Source organism: Lynx rufus, unplaced genomic scaffold, assembly GCF_022079265.1.
Source record: "Lynx rufus isolate CCGP_SWC_20201006 ecotype Redwood Valley unplaced genomic scaffold, mLynRuf1.p SCAF_7, whole genome shotgun sequence".
Classification (NCBI taxonomy): Eukaryota; Metazoa; Chordata; class Mammalia; order Carnivora; family Felidae; genus Lynx; species Lynx rufus.
The window spans coordinates 4,704,983-4,724,521 of record NW_025814889.1 but is presented as its reverse complement, the minus strand read 5'-3'; the positions used below and the strand labels follow the sequence as shown (position 1 = coordinate 4,724,521).

Genomic DNA, 19,539 nt, shown 5'->3' with positions numbered 1-19,539 from the left:
CCTTGTCCAGCGGGCTGCCGTGGGAGACCCTGCAGGTCCAAACAGAGATGGGATGGCTGTGGGTCTGAGCCCTAAAGAGCCTCTGGACGCCACATTTTCACGGTTAAGGCAGCAGAAGCTGGTATAATTTTGAGGCGTGTTATTTGTCACCATGCATCAGAATCCTCAAAGAGGCCCGTATGTTCTGACCAATTATTTTCCTAACAGGAAGGATCTTAAATAATCACCAAGGGGCATCAGGTTAAAGTTAGTCATAGCATTACCCACCACATGACCCAGAAAGTCCACTCGTAGGTGTGAGCCCAAGAAAATGAAAGCGTCATCCACGCGCACACAAATTACGTGAATGTTTTTAGCGGCACTATTTACAATAGCCGCGAAGTGAAGACGACCCAATGTCCATCAGGTGCCGAGGGGATAAACGAACTGTGACAGATCCGCACGATGGCACGTTATCCAGCAAGAAGTAGAAATGAAGTCCTAGCACGCGCTGCCACACGGATGACCCTTGCAAACGTTGTGCTAAGTGAGAGCAGGCGGTCCTAAGAGACCACACGTTTCTGATTTCGTGGATATGAAATGTACAGAATTCATCTCTGGAGGCAAATTGATAGGAACAGAAAGCCGATCGGTGAGTGGTTGTTTAGGGCTGGGGGTGCGCGCGGGGGTGTGTGAGTGGGGTGGAGACTGATTGCCAAACGTTCCAAAATCGGATCGTGGTGATGGTTTCACGGCTCTGTGAACACACGAACAAACATTAACCTGTACACTTTAATTAATTAATTTTTTTCTCTTTAGTCTCTGATCAGATGTGCTTTTCCTAAGCAACTGCTTATTTTTAACGACACACTTAAAAAAAAGTTTATTTATTTATTTTGAAAGAGAGAGCCCATGCATGTGAGCAGGGAAGGCTAGAAAGAGAGAAATAGCAAGAGAAATAGAAGAGAAATAGAAAGAGAGAATAGCAAGCAGTCTCCATGCAATCAGCACAGGGCTCAAGGCGGGGTTTGAACTCACAAACTGAAATCATGACCCGAGCCGAAATCAAGAGTTGGAAGCTCAACCGACTGAGCCACCTAGGCACCCCTAAAGGATACACATTAAATGGGCGCATTATTATTATTATTATTATTAGTGTCTCAAAAAAAATGGACACCAGGATATTATTCTCAGCATTTAAACAAAATAATAAACTACTTAAAATAATCCAAATCCTCGGGCACCTGGGTGGCTTAGCGTCCACCGGTTAAGCGTCCGACTTTGGCTCAGGTCATGATCTCGTGGTTCGTGAGGTCGAGCCCCGTGTCGGGCTCTGTGCTGACAGCTCAGAGCCTGGAGCCTGCTTCGGATTCTGTGTCTCCCTCTCTCTCTGCCCTTCCCCCGCTCACGCTCTGTCTCTCTTTCTCAAAATAAATAAATAAACTTAAAAAAATAAAAATAAAAAAATTTGTAGTAACTACTTTCTTAATATTTCTCCCTAGCTGGATTCTAGTAAAACACATATTTCGGAGATATTTACACAGTTCTCCATAAAATTAACATTAAATACTGACCATATGTTGAGGCTTAGAAATCCAGCTTTAGGGGCACCTGGATGGCTCAGCCAGTACAGCATGTGACTCTTGATCTAAGGGTCGTGAGTTCGAGTCCCACGTTGGGCATGAAGCTTATTTTAAAATTAAAAAACAATATTTAAAAAGGAAAAAGAAACCTGGTTTCACTGGATTTACTGTACTGAATAGTACTGAGATACTGTATTGCATTCTGGTCTTTAATCTCAAAGAAGTAATCGTATTTCATTTCTTATTTCGTTATTTTCATTTGGGGGGTGAGGATTTTCTCAATGCCTTCGCTCAAAGCTTCTCCACCTTCTCCACCCTCCGGCACATCTGTAAAATGACAGAATTTGTGCGTTTGTCTGTGGCTGCATTGCCTGTGACTGCAAGTAACCGGCCCAAGAATGGCTTCCCTTTCGGGGAGCAATTTCTCGGCACCCTGAGTGTAAAATTTGGTAGCCTGTTGACTACCCAGACTTTCAGCTCGTAATATACAAGTTTGCAGGACATGTGTAACTTTAAGAAATAATGGAGAGGGATTCAGTGCACGCTTCAGCAATCTTCCCGGTGGTAATATTTTGCAAAACTGAAGTCCAGTATCACAACCAAGATACTGACATTAGCACACAAGGTCCAGAATGTCTCCATCGTTGCCAGGATCCCTCCTGAAGCCCTCTGACAGCCACGCCCACTTTAGCCCCCATTTCTACCTTAACTCCTGGCAGCTACCGATCTGTCCTCCATTTCTATAGCTGTGTCGTTTCGAGGACGTTGTCTAAACGGAATCATATGGCACGTGGCCTTTCGGGATTAGATTATTTTCACTCAGCATAATTCTTTGGAGATTCATCTAGGTTACTGTGTGTATGAGCAGTTCCTTTTTTTTTTTTTTCGTGATGAGTAATTTTCCACGTGTGGATGAACCACCATTTGCGGTTCCCCCATAGAAGAATATCTGGATTGTTTCCAGCCGGGGGCCATTACAAATAAAGCAACTGTAAAGCATCTGTATACTATTTTTTTTTTTTAACGTGACTATAAGTTTTTCTTTCTCTGGGGTAAATGCCCAGGAGTGTAATTACTGGATCACTGCACGTTTAGTTTGTGTGTGTGTGTGTGTGTCTGTTTAAGAAAATGTCAAACTCCTTTCCAGAGTGGTTGTACCATTGTCTATCCCCATCAGTAATGCATGAGTAATCCAGTTCCCCACCTCATCACCAGCATTTGGTTTCGCTATTGTTTTTTGTTTCAATAATTCTGGAGACAGTGAGCTCTCATTGTGGTTTTACTTTGCATTTCCCTAATGAATGATGATGTTGAGAACCTTTCCTTGAGTTGATTTTCTGTTTGTATATCTTCTTCAGTGAAATGTCTCAGGTTCTTTGGCTTGTCATTTTCTCATTGGAACTTTCTTCTTCTTCTTTTTTTTTTTTACTGTTGCATTTTGAGAATTCCTTATATATTCTAGACAGTGAGTAGTCCGTTGTCAAATAGGTGGTTTGCAAATGTTTTCTCCTAGTCTATAGGTTGTGCTTTCATTCTCTAAACAGGGTGTTTTGTGGAGTATAAGGTTTTAAATCTGATGAAGTCTGGTGTATCACTCTTTCCTTTTTTTTGATCATATTTTTGGTATCAAATCCAGAAACACTTTGCCTAGTCCTAGGTCCCAAAGTTTTTTTTTTTTTTTTTTTTTACGTCTGTGCTCCATTTTGAGCTAATTTTTGTATAAGGTGTGACTTAGGTTAGGTTGAAGTAGTTTTTTTTCTGACCCAATCGCACCGGCACCATTTCTTTAAAAAGGCTCTCTGCCTTCCAGTGAATCGGAATATGACTCAGGTATCTCCATGTGGGTTCATTCCTGGGTTCTCTATTCAGTTCCATTGATCCATGTGTTTGTCCCTCAGCCAATAATGCTCTGCTGTCTTGATTCCTGTAGCTCTACAGTAAGTATTGACATTGGGTGTACTGTTGTCTTCCACTTTATGATTCTTAATTTTTTATTTAAAAAAATTTAATTCCAGTATAGGAATCATACAGTGTTATATTAGCTGCAGGTGTACAATATAGTGATTCAACAATTCTATTCATTTCTCAGTGATCATCATGATAAGTGTACTCTTAATCCCCTTCACTAATTTCACCCATCCTCCTACCCACCTCCCCTCTGGTAACCATCAGTTTGTTCTCTGTAGTTAAGAGTCAGTTTTTTGGTTTGCCTACTTTTTTCTTTGTTCGTTTGTTGTGTTTCTCCACTGTATGATTCTTGTTCAAAATTGTTTAGCTCTTGTAGTTTCTTTGCCTTTCGATACCAATTTTGGAATAATCTTGTCATATCTACAGAAGTCTTGCTGGGATTTTGATAGGAACTGCTTTAAACCTGTCTGTCAGTTTGGGGAGAATTGACATCTTTAAGATGTTGAGCCTTCCAATCCATGAACATGGTATGTCTTTACATTTGTTTAGATCTTCTCTGATTTTTTTTCAGCAGTTTTTATCATAAAAGTCCTATGTGTATTTTGTCAGTTTTACACCTAGGTGTTGTTATTATTTTTCTTAGCAGTTGTAAATGGTATTTTATTTTTAATTTCAGTGGCCAGGTGGTCGCTGCTAGTATACATAGAAATAAAGTTGATTTTTATATGTTGATCTTATGTCCTATAGTCTTGGTATTTTGTTCTAGCCACTCAGACAGACTAAGAGTCCCCAATGCCTTGTCTCCACCCTGTGGAAGCCCCACATTACCCACCCCTGCATCTACCATCACTGTTCTTTCAGGCTGTCTCCTGCTCTCCTTGGATGCTGGCTAGTGCCCGAGGTGTGGCTTTGCTCGTGCTGTTGTTCCTCCTATAAGACATCCTCCTCTGCAGACATCTCCCTCTGCAGACTCCAAGCCCACTCCCCCTGCGGGGGCAACACCAGCCCCACCCCTCCTAAAATCTTCTTTGATTCTAGGCTCTCTCTCTCTCTCTCTCTCTCTCTCTCTGAGTTAGTGCATTTATGGTCAGCAGCATATATTTTGTTACTTACATGTCCTCTGACTGTTTACAGGTAATAGGTTTGTGCCCACAGACACTAAAGAATAAGCTTGTTGAGGACAAGGACTGGTTTTGCTCTTCACAGCTCACAGAAGGCATTCCAGCAGAACTTGACTGAGTGATACACATACAGGTGTAGGTTTCTGTAGAAAGTCAGACAACAGAATAAAAAGAAAGTGCTGAGAAGGATTCCCAAACAACTGCCATGGGCTTCTCTTCTTGGCTTCCCCACTGCGTCTGAGATACAGGATGTACCGAGAGACCTTCCCCTCTATGGCATGCCTGAAAAAACAACAGCAAAGGGCCCTGGACAAGCTCCGACTGTTTCTGGCCTTGCTCCCTGTGCTGTAGCCAGAAGGGAAGGGCTGCTCAAAGGCTCTCATGCCTCAGGAAGGAAAACCAATCTGCAGTAAGGCTCTGTCTCCAGATCAAGTTCTTAAACAAGTAGTGAATAAATAGGAAAAAAAAATATTTTAGGACAGAGTGGAGGTTGGGTTGTATTTGGAAAGAAGTGGCAGGCAGCGGGAAAGTTGGGGGAAAGAGCCAAGAGCGAAAGATCTGAACACACAGAGGCAGAAGTAATGGAGAGAAAGGTTAGAGTAAAAGCCAGGAGGGGAAAAGAGACAGCGGGGCAGAGATCTTGGAATAGAGAGATGACCAAGAAAGCAAGAGAGAGGAGAGAGAGGAAGAGAGAAGAGAAAGGGGGGAGGGAAGGGGATGAGAAAGGGAGGGGGCTGGGGGTAGAGTGGGAAGGAGTGTTTGGAGAGGAAGGGAGGCAAGGGAGGGGAGAGGATGGGAGGGGAGGAGGCAGGGGGAGAGGAGAGAAGGAGGATGGGAAGGGGGAGAGGGGAAGGCAGAGGGGAAGGGAGGAGGAGGGCAGAGGGGAGGAGACAGAACAATATAGGTCTACATATGTTGAGAATGGAAAGAAAGCCAGGAGTAGATTTACCAAGAGAACTGAAGGCAGCAAGCCTCAGAAAGAGTGGTCTGGCAGAGAGAAGTCCGCACATCGGGAAAATGGGGGAGGACCGTGGAGAGGCAGAGAAGAGGTCAGACCTAACAGAAGAAGCAAGGGTCTAGTGTCACAACACCTTTTACTGGCATTTATCAAGAGCCTGATTTAAATGTGTGTCTGTGCCTCTCGACGCAGACCTGAGGCAACCTCCAGGCCATCATCACGACTTGTCTTTGCACTCGGCAGGATAAGTCGAGAGGAGTCAAGGATATTGAAGGCTCAGTCCTTCACCCGGCTACGTGTCTACCTTGATGAAAGCAAGCTCCAGCTTCTGCTTCAGGGGCCCTCTCTCCCGGGACCCCTTCCTAGCCTGAGAGGGGCCCTACAGTTGTTCCCAGGGCCATATGTTGTACAATTTGCAAAGGTCAGCTATTTAAGTGCGGCCACGTCCACCGTCCCTTCCCTGTGTGACCAGCCACTGTGCACACAGATGTCCTGCTAGGACAGGAGTTTTCCGGAGTACTCCCACCACCACTGGCATGATCACATGGAGGTACACAGCCCATGATGCTACTATAACATGAATGCAGGGCCCCACAGGGATGGGGCCCTCTGAAGCAGAAGAGAAGTGAGGTTTGGGATTGACAGAGCCAGAAGCTGGGCCGGGGAAATTCTTGCGATCACCAGATGTAAAATAGGAAGTGTAGGATTTACTTTCTGTCGAGGTCTAATCAAACCCGAGGCTCTCACCTACTGGGAATATGCAGTCACACAGCCTGTACCGTCCTGAGGACACCACGCGTCTCTTGCAGTTCCCCTGGGGACGCTTCAGTGCTGGAGCCACTGAGTTCCCAGGTGTCTGCAGCTCCCCGGTGTGTGTGTGGTTCACTCAGCATTAGTTACCTGAGGACGGGAGTGTCTCTGTGTCCAGCAAACAGCTTCGCGCCTGGCTCCTGGCAGACATTCAACACGTAATTAATTGTAAGACTCTTACACGAGTGAATGAATGAATCAGTGAATGAACAAATGAACGAGTGAATGAATGAATGAATGAATGAACAAATGAACGAACGAATGAACGAACAAATGAACAAATGAACGAATGAATGAACAAATGGATGAATGAACAAATGAACGAATGAACGAACGAACGAACGAACAAGCTGCATTGAAATAAATACCTGGTTGTTCATTCTCCAGGTGCCATCAGTATAGCTTTGTCTTCACGGTAGGGAAGGAGACCACACAAGGACATAGTCCCACGTGGGGGGTCTGTCCTCTTGTCGTCCCCTGCCCCGCACGGTGACGAAGGCTAGAAATGAGAATGTTGACAAGCCCAGGTTCCCACACCCGGTCTCACTCGCCTTGCTCAAGTCCCTGTGTTCTCAGTGGAACAAATCTGTTTTCAGCCATTCCTCGGAGTTTCCTGACGTCCCCGCAGCGGTTTCAACAGAGGGCTTGCTTCTTGCAAAACCTCTTTGGCTGTTCTGGTTCCCTTTGAGTGGGAACCTCTATTTGGCAACAGAAGTAAAGTTTCCTCACGGGTTTTGTGTTACAAGTGGAGTCTTGTCCCATTCTGGGAGCGTCTCCTGTAAAAATACCGCTGTATTTTTTAGGCTGTGACTGTGCGGGGTCCGGGCTTCACGTAAGGCCACAAAGACCCGGGACTGAAGAACTGAGGGCTTCCTTTTAAAACGAGGTAGTGGACTTTGGATGGGATTTTTATTTGGATAGCCTGGTTCTTGGAAATGGGGCCCGTCTCTCTTGGGATATTCGAAAGAACCTTTCGTGCGTCAGCTCAGACACTTGCTTACGTACACCCCCGGGGCCCAGCACTGGATGGGGCTTCGGGGATACAACGACCCCCGCCCCCACCACCATATACACAAAGATCAGTGCTGTCACACAGGCTGCGTTCACTCCAGTTTCGTCTCTGCAGACATCTCGAAACCTGTGCCACAACTAATCAGAATCTTCCCGGTGGCCGTCTCAGACCGTTTCTTGTGGTTCAGTTCTCAACAAGAAAAGAGAACCAACACTTTCCCGGCTTCTGCCTAACCTCCCTGTCTGAACCGAAAGGCCTTAACCCACTCACTGTGGAGTATTTTCTTTTCCTGCATCGGTGGTGGTGGTGATGGTCATCGGAGATGGGGTCGGTGGGGGAGAATTTACCATCGCAGGCCAGGCCGATCACACTTTCTTAGTTATTAGGACCTCTTCCCCAAGGAGATCTGCTGTCTTGGCTGAGAAGGCCCCGGGAAAGTTCCAGAGCTCTAAGCCTGCTGTGGAGGGGCCCGAGCCGGCTGGCCTGGCAGAGTGTGCCTCGGGGTTGGAAGGTAAGGCATCATTTGATGTCCGGCTCTCTTCCGTCCACAGGGGATTGCTATTGTAGGAGTGGCCCTCTCCCCATCCCGATGCTAATCTGGCAATCCCAGCAGTGCTTTCTGGAGAAAGAAGCTGCCGGAAGGACAAGGCAAATGTGCCAGCAGGCTGTGTGGAAACCAACACCAGCCTCTGTGTAGACATCCCGCTTTGCTCTTCAGGGTCAGAGAATAGAAGGGGCTGAGGGGCAACAGAGACGGGCTGAGGACAGCAGGCCTTCAGCGGATCTAGGCCTCAACCGGTGGGACCCTGAGCCCCAGGGACAAACACTCAGGCACCCTCACCACGGCCTAGGCCACAGAACGCGGGGCACACAGGGTTCTCTCCGAAGCCCTCCCCTCCTGAGTCCTCCATACCGCTAGGGCCTGGTTCTCTTCTTCCCTCTGACCACTTTTCCGTGCCCTCTGTGGGCACCTGACAGTCCACGCACCTGCTGAACTGTCCCCCGCGTGGCAGGCCCCTGTACCACCAGCTAAGGATATCACGATGCGCAGGACCAGCTACGTGATTTACGGGGTCCAGCCGAAAAGGAAAATGTGGGCCCCTCATTCTTTTTTTTTAATTTTTCTTAACATTTATTCATTTTTGAAAGACAGAGAGACACAGAGCATGAGCAGGGAAGGGGCAGAGGGAGGGAGACACAGAATCCGAGGCAGGCTCCACGTTCCGAGCTGTCAGTACAGAGCCCGATGCGGGCCTTGAACTCACGAACCGCGAGATCATGACCCGAGCTGAAGTCGGACGCTCAACCGACTGAGCCACCCAGGCGCCCCATGGGCCCCTCATTCTTAATAATTCAGAAGCCACTCAGGATTTCGGGGTAGTGACAGGAGAGCACCGACCCGAACAGCATCGAGCCCAGACACCCCCCGCCCCCCGGAACGACAGAGGGAGCTTTTCATCACCTCATTCCACCGCCCACCTTCCTACGATGGTGCTGACGCCTCTCGCTGGGCTGTACTCGGCCACCACGCAGCCACGCGGCTCGCTCGCTGTGGACACTGACTCTGGCTGGGCTCTGTGCCAGGCATTCAGCCGGAGGGGTGGCCGCTCGGCGGGGACACGGGAGACCAACGGGTCAGGCTGATGTCACCAGATACACGCAGAGGCCACAGATCTGCTGCGAGGGCTCTGGACGACAGAGAGAAGGCGCTGATCTAACCAGGAGGGTGGGGGATGGGAAAGTCAGCCTTCCCAGTGGATGAGACACCGGAGCCGAGTTTGTGAGGACGCCTAGAAGGTCGTTGCACAACGGGGAGGCAGCAGCACGTGGTGCCTTCTCCCACGCTGTTCCCTCAGCCGGGGAACAGCAAACCCAGGCCTGCCCACCTCCTCCCCACCCACCGCATCTGCCTGGCCGCCTTCAGGACCGGCCGCGGCGGGGCTGGGTGGCTTCCCTCTTCCCCGCAGGTCCCTGCCCCTCCGCGCCCAGCACTACAGGCCCCCTCTCCTCTACGCTCTCAGACCCCTTCTCTATCTGTCCCTCGTGCAATCATATGCTGTCTGATCTGCACCTGTGTCCCCTGAAGCCTAGCACACGCGCACACACGCGTTCGATGACATCGGTTGAAGGAGTGACACAGCGTTGGAACACGAGTGTGGTTTGACCCGGAGCTTTATTCTTAGAAGTGCCGTGTTCAGGATGGGGACGTGTGGCCCCATCGCCACGGGCGCCGGTCAAACGCCGCTGGGGTCCGGCGATGCGTCACCACGAGGGCTTGAGAAAAGCTGACATGGGTCGAGAGGTGAGGGGGTCTGAGCACGTGTCATCCAAAGAAGCTCTTGAGGGAGTTAGTACTGCTTACCCTGGAGATGAGGGGAGGCTGCAGGCGGGGACGCGATCGTATCCACAGCGCTCTGAAGTATGGACACCCGGAGATGTGGGAACGCGTACTGTCCCCTGCTCTGGAATCTGCCTAGAACGAAGGCAGAAGGAAAGAAAGGGCCAGTGAGTGAAGTTGTACGGAGGCACATTCCAGACCCCACAAAGAAACGCTTTCGAAGGATCAAAGTTACCCGACCGCGGGACAATTGGCCTCGAGCTCTCCTAGATGGGCGCATTCCGAGGACGTACGAAGTTGCCACCTTTCCGGGATGCTGTCCCTTTGAGGCCTTTGGTCCCGGGTGGGAGATTAGGCCAGATAACCTGAGACGATGAGCGGATCTAAGGCTCTACAGGGGGACGTGTCTATCCCCACCTCGGGCCTGTGTGTGTCCGCGCACAGGGATGGAGAGGCCGCACCCCGGGCCTCGCTGGGCCTCGTCACGCTGACTACCCCCCGACGTGCTGAGCCAGGCTTCCGACACCAACAGCCGCTCCCGAGTCTGTGACGCAGCGGCAGAATGCATGGAAAGCCTTGCCCTGCACCGTGTGGAATGTTCCTCCCCCCTCCTCCCTGTCCGCACCTTCTCCAGAGCCAGGGGCGTCCGACTGGCTGAGCTGCCCACAGAGCCCAGGAGGAAGTCAGTTCCGCACGGGCCCCCAGCAGCCGTGCTGGGGCTCAGAGGAAGAAAGGGGTCTGCGAATACGTCCAGCCTCCCTCTGGGGACATATTTGCTGGCATTGCTGTCACAAGCCACCTTGGCCCCGGGGGCCGCAAACACCTCACATCAGGAGGCCGCAAGCCTGAGATCCGGGTGTGGGCGGCCCTGGCTCCTCCTGGGGCTTCTCTCCCGGGCGCGCAGACACCGTCTTCTCCCCGCGTGCTCACGTGGTCGTCCCTCTGTCTCCAGATGTCCCCTTCTTGTAAGGGCGTCAAGAGTATTGGATTGGGGACCCACCCTAACGCCCTTGTTTTAACTCGATTGTCTCCATACAGACCCTGTCTCCAACTAAGGTCTCATTCTGAGGTCTGAATTTGCGGGGGGGGGGGGGGGGGAGGACATCATTCAACCTGTAATAGAGGACATGTGTCTTTTCTGATTGCCCGTCACCTGGACCCTGCGACGTGACTTTGGGTGGGAGGCAGGGCTCTCCCTGGGCCCAGACGTTGCCCAGCTGTTCTGTACGGTGACAGAGGCCTGGGCCCGGCTGTGGCCAGAGGGACACCTGCACAGAGCTCTGTACTGATGCACACCTCCTGTCACAAAGGTGCGGCCGGAGCATATTCTGTCCCGGTGACGTGGCTGCCTCTGCTTCCCAGGAGGAGCAGCGCCCACGCCCACGTTCACCGCCAGCAGCGGGGCGGGAGGGCGAAGAGGTGCCCTGGGTTGTGGGGCCTTTTTTTCTTTTCTTTTCTTAAACGTTTCTTTGAGAGGGAGAGAGGGAGAGAGAGAATCACAAGCAGGCTCCGCACCGTCAGCACAGAGCCCGCCGCGGGGCTCGAACTCGCGAAACCGTGAGATCGTGACCTGAGCGGAAGCCAGGAATCGGACGCGCAACCGACGAAGCCATCCCGGCGCCCCCAGGACCTTTTGACGGCACCCCCTCTGAGGCCACCTGAACTGGACCCAGCGGCTCTCGTGGCTCCTGGCTCCTGGGTTCCTCAGCGCTGTTCCAGGTCTTTCTCTCCTCCAGGTGCTGGCTGCCCAAATGCTGCCCAGTGGCGGTGGTCCGTCCGAGGCCTTTCCTGCTCCACGCCTTTTGCCGCCCCGCTGCAGCTCCCGTAGCTTCCGTAAGACCAGCTTACCCCCGGTCTCAGGCTGCTTGCTCAGAGAAGCTTCTTGGTGGCGGTGCTGAAGGGGGAGCTTGGAGCCAGTCAGACGCAGCTTCGAACTCGAATGTACTAGATGTGTGACTTTGGGGACGTTGTTTGAACGCTCGAGGTCTCAGTCTTCCCTCCTCTGAAACGGGCTCATAAGCGTAGCTGCCACACCGCCCGTTTTGAGGCGGAAATGAGTCAGGGCCGCTCGTGCAGCATTTCACGGGGTCCTGGTCCCGGGGTGGGGGGAGGGGGGTAAGCATCTCCCTCAGAGTGAGCCACGCCTCTATCACAGGGAAGCCGTCCAAACTGGAGTCTGGGGGGCATGTAGTGACCTGTAGACGAGACCAGCTCAGCGGGGACGGAGAGGGGCGAGCCCCGCCTGCGGCTGGCAGGCTTGCACGGGCTGTTTCTCGGGCGGGGGCGGGGGGCGCAGATGCTCGGTTACTCCAGCCCTGCAGGGCAGCACGAGGTGGCCAGCCTGCACCCGCCCCACATTTAGCTCAGGTGTATCCCCTGCTTCTGGGCCAAGTGCCTGGCTCCTGTCCCCTCCCTGCTAATTCGGAACACACTAGAAAGCAACGGAAGACCCGAGAGAAGGTGTTTGGGGGACTGTGCGAGAACCTCATTGCTGACCGTCCCCGTAGGTACTTTCTCCTGGGGGTGTGGACACCGTGTTGCCCTCCCCAGGTCTATCCGAGCCTGGCTCCCATGGCGCATCCCCGACTGTCCCTTCCTCCCGGTGCCCAGCACTTGGCAGGAGGGCCAGGGAGGGTCCTTTCCGGTTCCGGGTCTGACTCCCTTGCCCCCTCTGGGTGGGTCCAGGCTCCTGGCTGTTAGGGAAACAACCACCAGAAAAGCAGATGGTGGGAGGTCTGCAGGTGGGCGGGGCCCAGATCTTCCTCAGACGTCTTCTCTTTGTTTGTGCTTTGCCTTTTGGGGGAGAAACACACCCCGTCTCCCCCACTGCTTCCATTCACCGCGGGGCAGTCCCTGCCTCATACGTGCGCTTTCATTTGAAATTCTCCGACGGGCACCAGAGAGTCGTTTTTTAGCCGGCTGGCTGGGGGAACCTTTGATCAGCCCCAGGAGTCCGCGAGGATCAACAGAGGCCAGCAGGGCTGGGCTGTGTTTGACTTAAAATTGGAAACACAGGAGTGGTTTTATACAGTCTGGGAGGTCCAGGAGCCCCGAGCGCTGATTTATGAGAGGCTTGGTATGAGAAGCCTATGGTAATATTTATAAATTCCTTCCCCAGGGCTGGATGGAATGTTCTTCTGAAACTGCGGTCAGATAGCACCTTTTGGGGGGATGAAGGGAGGTTAGGTCCAATTCTTCAGTGATTGAAAAAAAACAGGGAATGTGGGGGAGGGATGGCTGTTCCTAAGAGACTCTGCAAAGGAAGCTGGTCTACAGGGTCCTCACACCCTCCGGGACTCTCTCTAGCCAAGGACCTGGCAGGGGCTCCTCTCTGGTGCTCCAGAGCCCAGGTTGCCCCCTGCCTGACCGCCTGCAAGGCCGGGGACCTACATATTATGGGGACCACAGTTTACAGATATCCACCTTGGTGTCAGGGGACACGAGACAGGTCCTGGCCTGGCCGTGTGGGAAGGACGAACAGGAAGGATGAGAGAGGGGACGTGCGGAGGGGGCTGAAGACAGACACAGGTGTACTGAGGGGCCCGAGCCTGAGGAGTGACACAGGACGCACTGAGTCAGAGCCATGTCCCGCACGGAGGTGGCTGCCGGGAGGGCCCCGTGTGCCTTCCAGGCACGGCCAGAGGCTCACACACCCGCGGTGGGTTTTGGACCACCAGCCAAGGCAGGGGACCCCACAGAATCAGGGAGCCCCTGCCCAACCGCGTCCCCTCGGGCTGGTGTCCCTGTCCCTAATCCCTCAGGCTGGGAGAGGGGCTGAGCCATGTGGCCCAACTGGCTGATGACCTTGCTTGAATGAGAAGGGACGATGGTGAACGTGTTTCAAAAAGTGTATTCAGGAGAGTAAAACCAAGGGGAGGGGAGAGGAGGGAACGTTCTCAGCTCTGGCCCACCTTGACCTTGCTGCCTCTGTTTCCCACCTATGAACAGAAGAGAACCCCATTGATATCAGTGATCTGCGTCTGAGGGATCCTGGAGGGTGTGTGTCCTACCTGCTGCTTGGCATCATGACGGAAGTGATGGAAACGGCAGGCGGTGGGCTGGGGTCTCTGGGGGTCTCTGGGGGTGGTGGGGAGCTTGTCACCTTCTTTCCAGCCTGCCTGGGCCCTCACCCGCAGCCCGGCTCCGGGAACACCTGAAGGAGGGTCAGGGGCTCGTCAGGAGGTCTTTGCACAACCGCTCGCTCCTGCGCTGGCCCACGGACTCCCCACGGGAGCCCCCAAAGCCCGTTGAAATGCCCGCAGGGCGGTTCCCACAAGACGCCTGTGATTCTAAGACCTGCTTCGGCTGAATCAGCGGGAGGCTGGGTGGCAGGCGCACAGAGACGCCTCGTCCCCTTCTAGCTGTGTGTCAGCAGGCACACAGGTCCCCCATGCTCGCAAGGGCTGAGCTGGGCCGACAGCGGGAAAGCAGGGGTTAAATGCCCACTCTCCAGCCGGGCCCACGCGCCACGGCAGGACCTGGTTGACGCTGAGCGCGGTGGAGGACGACCTCTGAAGCCAGCCGGTCCCTCACCTGCCCCTTCCCTTCCTGAAGCATTTAGGAGGTGGAATCCTTTTGTCCCTGGAGGGTGACGTCAGCGTTCCCCCTGGCAGGTGGGACCATCATGCACGTCTGAACCGCCGCGGTGACGGCTGGCTGGGCGCCCCGAGGGAGCGGTGGCCCTGACATCTGGACGCTCCGTCCGGCACGTGGAGGTGTTGCCAGTGCACCACCTGTAGGCGTTCTGCCAATCCCGGCGGTCGGGGGCTGCGGGGAGGCTCAGCTCCATCAGGCTCAGCCCCCGGCCCAGCCAAAAGGGCCTGCAATCGGGCCCGCCCTCCTCTCCCACGCCGGGAGGGCCTTCCCAGCTGCACCGCGTTGGGGCATTCCTGCCCCAGCCCCTGCCTCAGTGTCCTCTCGGCCCCAGCCCCTTCCCGCCTCGTCTTTTCCCTTGGACTCAGGGGCGGAAGTTCCTCGGTGGAGGCCAAGGCCAAGTCGCCGGGCCGCACGGAGACTTAGAGCTGCAGGGGTCTCCTAAAGGCGATGGCAACAGCAGCTGTCGTTTATTAAGCGCCTACCGCATGCCGGGCATGTTAAGGAGATGATTGCTAACGCTCACAGGTGCTCGAGAGAGGCACTATCAGAGTCCTCAGTCACGGCGGAGGCGAAGGGGCAATGGAGAGGCCGCGCAGTGTGGCCGAGGGCACAGCCCCGCGTGCGATCCCGGCCCCGTCGCCTCCCGGCTGTGGGGCATCCGGCAGATTTCTCAAGCTCCGCATGTCTCAGCTTCCTCGTCTGCGAGACGGGGAGGCTGCTGACGCAGCTCGTGCACAGGCTGGTGGCGGGCTTCTGTGCCCGCAGGGTGCTCACGACGGGGCCCAGCGCCCAGGAGGGGCTGCGGGAACACCTGCTAGCCTCACGGAGAAGCAGAGCGCTCCGGGCCGTCAGCAGCCAGCTGCAGGCGCAAGCCTGGAGAGTCCGGTCTGTCCGGCCCCGGTGCCCGTGTTCTTCATGGCACACACGAGGAAACACGCGTGGTGGGGACGGGGTGTTGGGGGAAAGGACTTAAGGCAAGATGGGCCAGGGGCTTTGTGACCCTCCCAGGGCCGACAGCCATTGCGTGAGCTGATGAGAGCCTCGGGGCAGCATCCACGGTACCAAACACCGCCTCAACCTGGGCAAGGTCCCTCTGACCCCCGGGGTGATCCGGTGTGGCCTCTGGGGGATGCCAGCAAATGCGGGAATAACCATCTCAGGGGCTGGACAGGTGGTTCGCATCCCCCCCCCCCCCCCCGTCCTGTACCGTCAGAGCACGGTGCATCCCGGAGACCGCGGGTGACAGAAACCCACCATCAGGCTGCCTTCCCACCTGTAACCCGCCCGGGTCTCCAGGGCTCTGTGCTGCCTCTTAACTGCTCTTTGCTACTGACTTCTCCATTTTACTTGAAATACACATTCAAGGTTTGCCTTCCTTGGGCTTCTCTCTTTTCATTACGCTGCCCACTGCTAGGTTTCATCGCCTCTCCAGAACGCACAAAAATGGAGACCCCGCCTCATTTAAACCCTGGACTATAGCAACAAGGATCGTTTCAGCGGAGCCAGAACAGAAGGAGCCACGACGGGGACGCAAGCGTTTTATTCTCCCCCGTGGTTCCCTCTCCCTCTCGCTCACATTTCCCTCCATGAAGCAGAACAGGAACATGTTACAACTGAGCCCAGCTTTACTCCCGGCCTCAAAGGATGAATCGCAGACAAGCAAGCGCCCGGTGGAAAGAGGTGGTGTCTCCCAGGAAGCCGGAGCTCAAGTGTCAATGTCTCCGTCAGCCTCTCTCCCCGGGCCGGGCCCCTCCCGCCCGCAGAGGGAGCCTTCCGGCCGCAGAGGCTCTGAAACCCCCCCCCCCCCCGGGCGCTGGGGTTCCCGCTGCCCTGGTCCCAGTGCTAAGCGGCCCGCAGGTCCCAGCCCAGAGGGCTCTGTGACGCCACGCTGCGCCCTCCCCAGGTCACCGTCAGGGCAGTGACGTCACTGCTACCCCTGAGTTTCAGAGGCACCTGGCGTTTGCTGGGCTCGGGGGTGGCCCGTGTCATTCCGGCTGAGAAGAGGCCGGGGGAGGGTCGGCAGCAGAGAAGGGGACAGAGTGGGGTGCAGGAAGCGGGGTGGAATCACCCGGGCGGGGGAGAAGCAGAGCCCAGGCGGGCGGGAGGGGTGCAGGAAGCGATGGCAGGCCGAGGTTCCCGCCCGAGCCGGAGGCAGAGCCCTCGGCCAGGCCGGGCGGCCCCTCACTTGGAGACCAGCATGTGCACGAACTCCTCGTAGTTGACCTGGCCGTCCCCATCCACGTCGGCGGCCCGGATCATCTCGTCCACCTCGTCGTCGCTCAGCTTCTCCCCGAGCCTGGTCATCACGTGCCGCAGCTCGGCCGCGCTCACCAGGCCGTTGCCGTCCTTGTCGAACACGCGGAAGGCCTCCCGGATCTGCTCCTCGCTGTCCCGGCCCCTCAGCTGCCGGGCCATCATGCCCAGGAACTCGGGGAAGTCCACGGAGCCGTTGCCGTCACGGTCGATCTCGCCCACCATGTCCCGGAGCTCGGCCTCCGTGGGGTTCTGGCCCAGGGACCGCATGACGGTGCCCAGCTCCTGGGTGGTGATGGCGCCGTCCCCGTCCTTGTCGAACAGGCAGAAGGCCTCCCTGAACTCGGCCACCTGTTCCTCTGTCAGCTGGTCGGCCATGGAGGGAGCAGTGGCAGCGGCCGGGCTCCGGGGGACAGGTGGCCGCGCTAGGGGCGCCGGCTGGCTGGCCGTCTGGCCCGGGCTTGACTGGCGGGCGCTTAAGAAGGAGCAGGGCTCCGCTGGCACCCCGACTCCCCGCCCCGCGGTTGCCCGGGGCCGGGCGCTGTTGGAACAGGAGTCCGGCACCAGGAACGGGCCGGTGGAGGGTTGGGCTGCGGCCAGCGCCCGTGCGCGCGCACGCGTGTGTGTGTGTGTGTGTGTGTGTGTGCGTGTGTGCGCGCGTGTGTGAGCTGCTCCCGCCCGCTCCACTGGCAGCTGTTGGGAACCCCCCGCGGGGACTCCCTGTCCCCTCCGCCTGCCCCATCGCCAGACCCCGCACTCAGTGAAACAAGCAGTTTCCCTTCTGGGAAAGTTCGGGCAGGATGAAAGGCAGAGGTTGCCTTGGCCTGAAGGGAACTCCTTTCCTTGTCCGGGTTCCCTTGGCCTGAAAGCCCTCGCTTTCCCAAGAGGGTTTTCAGAGAACGAACAAAGGCTTTCTCCTTCAGGTGGAAGCAGATGTCTTCTCACCTTCAGAAGAAACACGAACGGAGAAGGTTTTCCTCCAACGTGTTCACTCCTCGATATGTATCGAGGGCCTACTGTGTGCAAGTACTGTTCTAGAAGCTGGGAATAGAGCCAGGGACAAGACAGGCCACTCCCAGGCCTCCAGAAGCTTGTTTTCCCTCCCGGAGACAGCTAGCTGGCGAGTAAACCAAGCGATGAGATTCGTGGATACTGTGACAGGTGCCGTGAAGGAAGACACAGGGGCGCTGGCGGGGAGAGCACGGACAGGTCACCTCCACGGCGGTGCTCAGGGAAGGCTTCTCTCAGAGGTGGCACTGGAGGGTGACCTGAAGGGAAGGAGGTGCCTTCCCGGCAGGCAGGCTGAGCAGGTTCAAAGCCCACGCGGTGGGTGGGGAGAGGGCGTGGCATGGCCAAGGGACAGAAAGGCGGCCAGTGTGGCTGCGGCCTGATGGATGAGGGGAGAGAAGGACATGAGGAAGGGCACACAGAGGCCTCCTCAGATGCCGTGGGGGAGTCACGTTCTATTCTCTGATGAATGGGAAGACAGGCAAAGGCATGTCTGAAAGTCTGGACCTGGGTTTTGGGGGAGAAGAGCAGAAGAAAGGGGGTATTTTTAAGAGGAGACGGTCTCAAGAACGCGAAATGGGATGCTCACCGAGCACACATTCCTGCCCCCAGGGAGCCTGGGGAAATGACCACCCACCTAGTGACAAGAGGCCACGCTGCCTGCGGGAATCCACGGAAACCCAAACTGGGAGAGACCCCCAGAGAACCACCATGATACGGCGGGAGACGAGCAAAGGAGGACGACACCACCAGACTTCCTTGTAAAGCCACAGTAATCAAGATGACGTGGGACTGCCAAAAAGTGGACACATAGATTAATGGAACAGGACAGAGGGCCCAGAAATAGACTCGCAGAACACAAGCGACTAAGGAGCAAAGGAAATACAAGGTAGTCTTTTCAACAAGCGGTGATGGGACAGCTGGGCGTCCATGTGCAAAAAAAAAAAAAGTGAATCTGGACACAGACCTTACGCCCTTCCCAAAAAGTAACCCAAAATGGATCACAGACCCACATGGGAAATGCAGAACTACAAACCTCCCAGATGAGGACATAGAAAGTCTGAGTGACCTTGGGCTTGGCAATGACACCCAGCTCATCCAGTTTGGGTCCGGGCTGGGTTTACATAGGACGCCAAAGGCGTGATCCGTGGAAGAATTGATGAGCTGGATGTTATGGTCGGAGTATGTCTTCCCAGAATTCATAAGCTGAAATCGCACCCCCAGGGGGATGTAGTCATGAGATAACACGAGGGCAGTAGCAGGAGGCCGAGGAACCACTGGGCACAAGCGTGTAAGCGACACGGTGTCCTGGAGAGCCAAGGGCTAGCATCGTGGGAGAGCTCGTGAGACGGTCCCCGTGGTGGACGCAGACGTCCTCGCTTCCTGCCTACTTCACCCGCGAGGGGGTAAGTGGCCGATGGGTGTCTGCAGTCTTCTGGATCCTGGAGCTGTGGCTCCAACATCCAGCCCTCGCCCTAAGCGAGTTCTTCAAAAAGGCACGTTGAAAGAGAGCTCAGTAAGGATTTTAAACAAAGGTACTCATGACTCACAAAGGACGGTGCTGGGATGGGCTAAAGCTGTGGCGGCCTCACCGCTTGGGAAACTCGCTCTTATTCCATGGCTTTCTGCCATCCTCTCCCTGCAGCCTTCCCCGAGAATACATTTTTGATCCTGGGACCCATCTAAACATTTAAAATTATCGAGAACGCCAAAAGGCCTTTGTGTATGTGGGCTGCACCAACCAGTATGTTCTGGAGTTGAAATTACAACCGGAAAAAAATTCAAGTATCTAGCTGTATTTTTCTTTTTTACGTTTATTTATTTTTGAGACAGAGAGAGACAGGGCATGAGCAGGGGAGGGTCAGAGAGAGAGGGAGACACAGAATCCGAAACAGGCTCCAGGCTCTGAGCCGTCAGCACAGAGCCCGACGCGGGGCTCGAACTCACGGACCTCGAGATCGTGACCTGAGCCG

The 19,539-nt window shown here is 54.8% G+C and overlaps 1 protein-coding gene and 1 long non-coding RNA gene across 3 annotated transcripts; both read right to left on the bottom strand.

The window, feature by feature from the left end:
• Window positions 1-236: 236 nt before the first annotated feature.
• LOC124502520 (uncharacterized) lies at window positions 237-7,016 on the bottom strand. Of its 2 annotated transcripts, none has more exons than XR_006959919.1 (4): window positions 6,728-7,016; window positions 6,297-6,499; window positions 4,584-4,734; window positions 237-736 (listed from the first exon to the last, which is right to left on the bottom strand). It is a non-coding gene; the product is annotated as an uncharacterized LOC124502520 (long non-coding RNA). The 2 variants fall into 2 exon arrangements; XR_006959920.1 differs by lacking the exon at window positions 237-736 and adding an exon at window positions 1,402-1,889.
• Window positions 7,017-16,486: 9,470 nt separating this feature from the next.
• Window positions 16,487-18,700, bottom strand: LOC124502502 (calmodulin-like protein 3). Its single transcript, XM_047067180.1, has 2 exons — window positions 18,676-18,700; window positions 16,487-16,938 (listed from the first exon to the last, which is right to left on the bottom strand). The coding sequence occupies exon 2, from the start codon at window positions 16,934-16,936 to the stop codon at window positions 16,487-16,489; it is 450 nt and encodes a 149-aa protein (XP_046923136.1). The 5' UTR covers window positions 16,937-16,938; window positions 18,676-18,700.
• Window positions 18,701-19,539: the final 839 nt, after the last annotated feature.

Coding starts and splice junctions, on each gene's coding strand:
- LOC124502502 (XM_047067180.1), bottom strand. CDS start 16,936: ATGGCCGACCAGCTGACAGAGGAACAGGTGGCCGAGTTCAGGGAGGCC.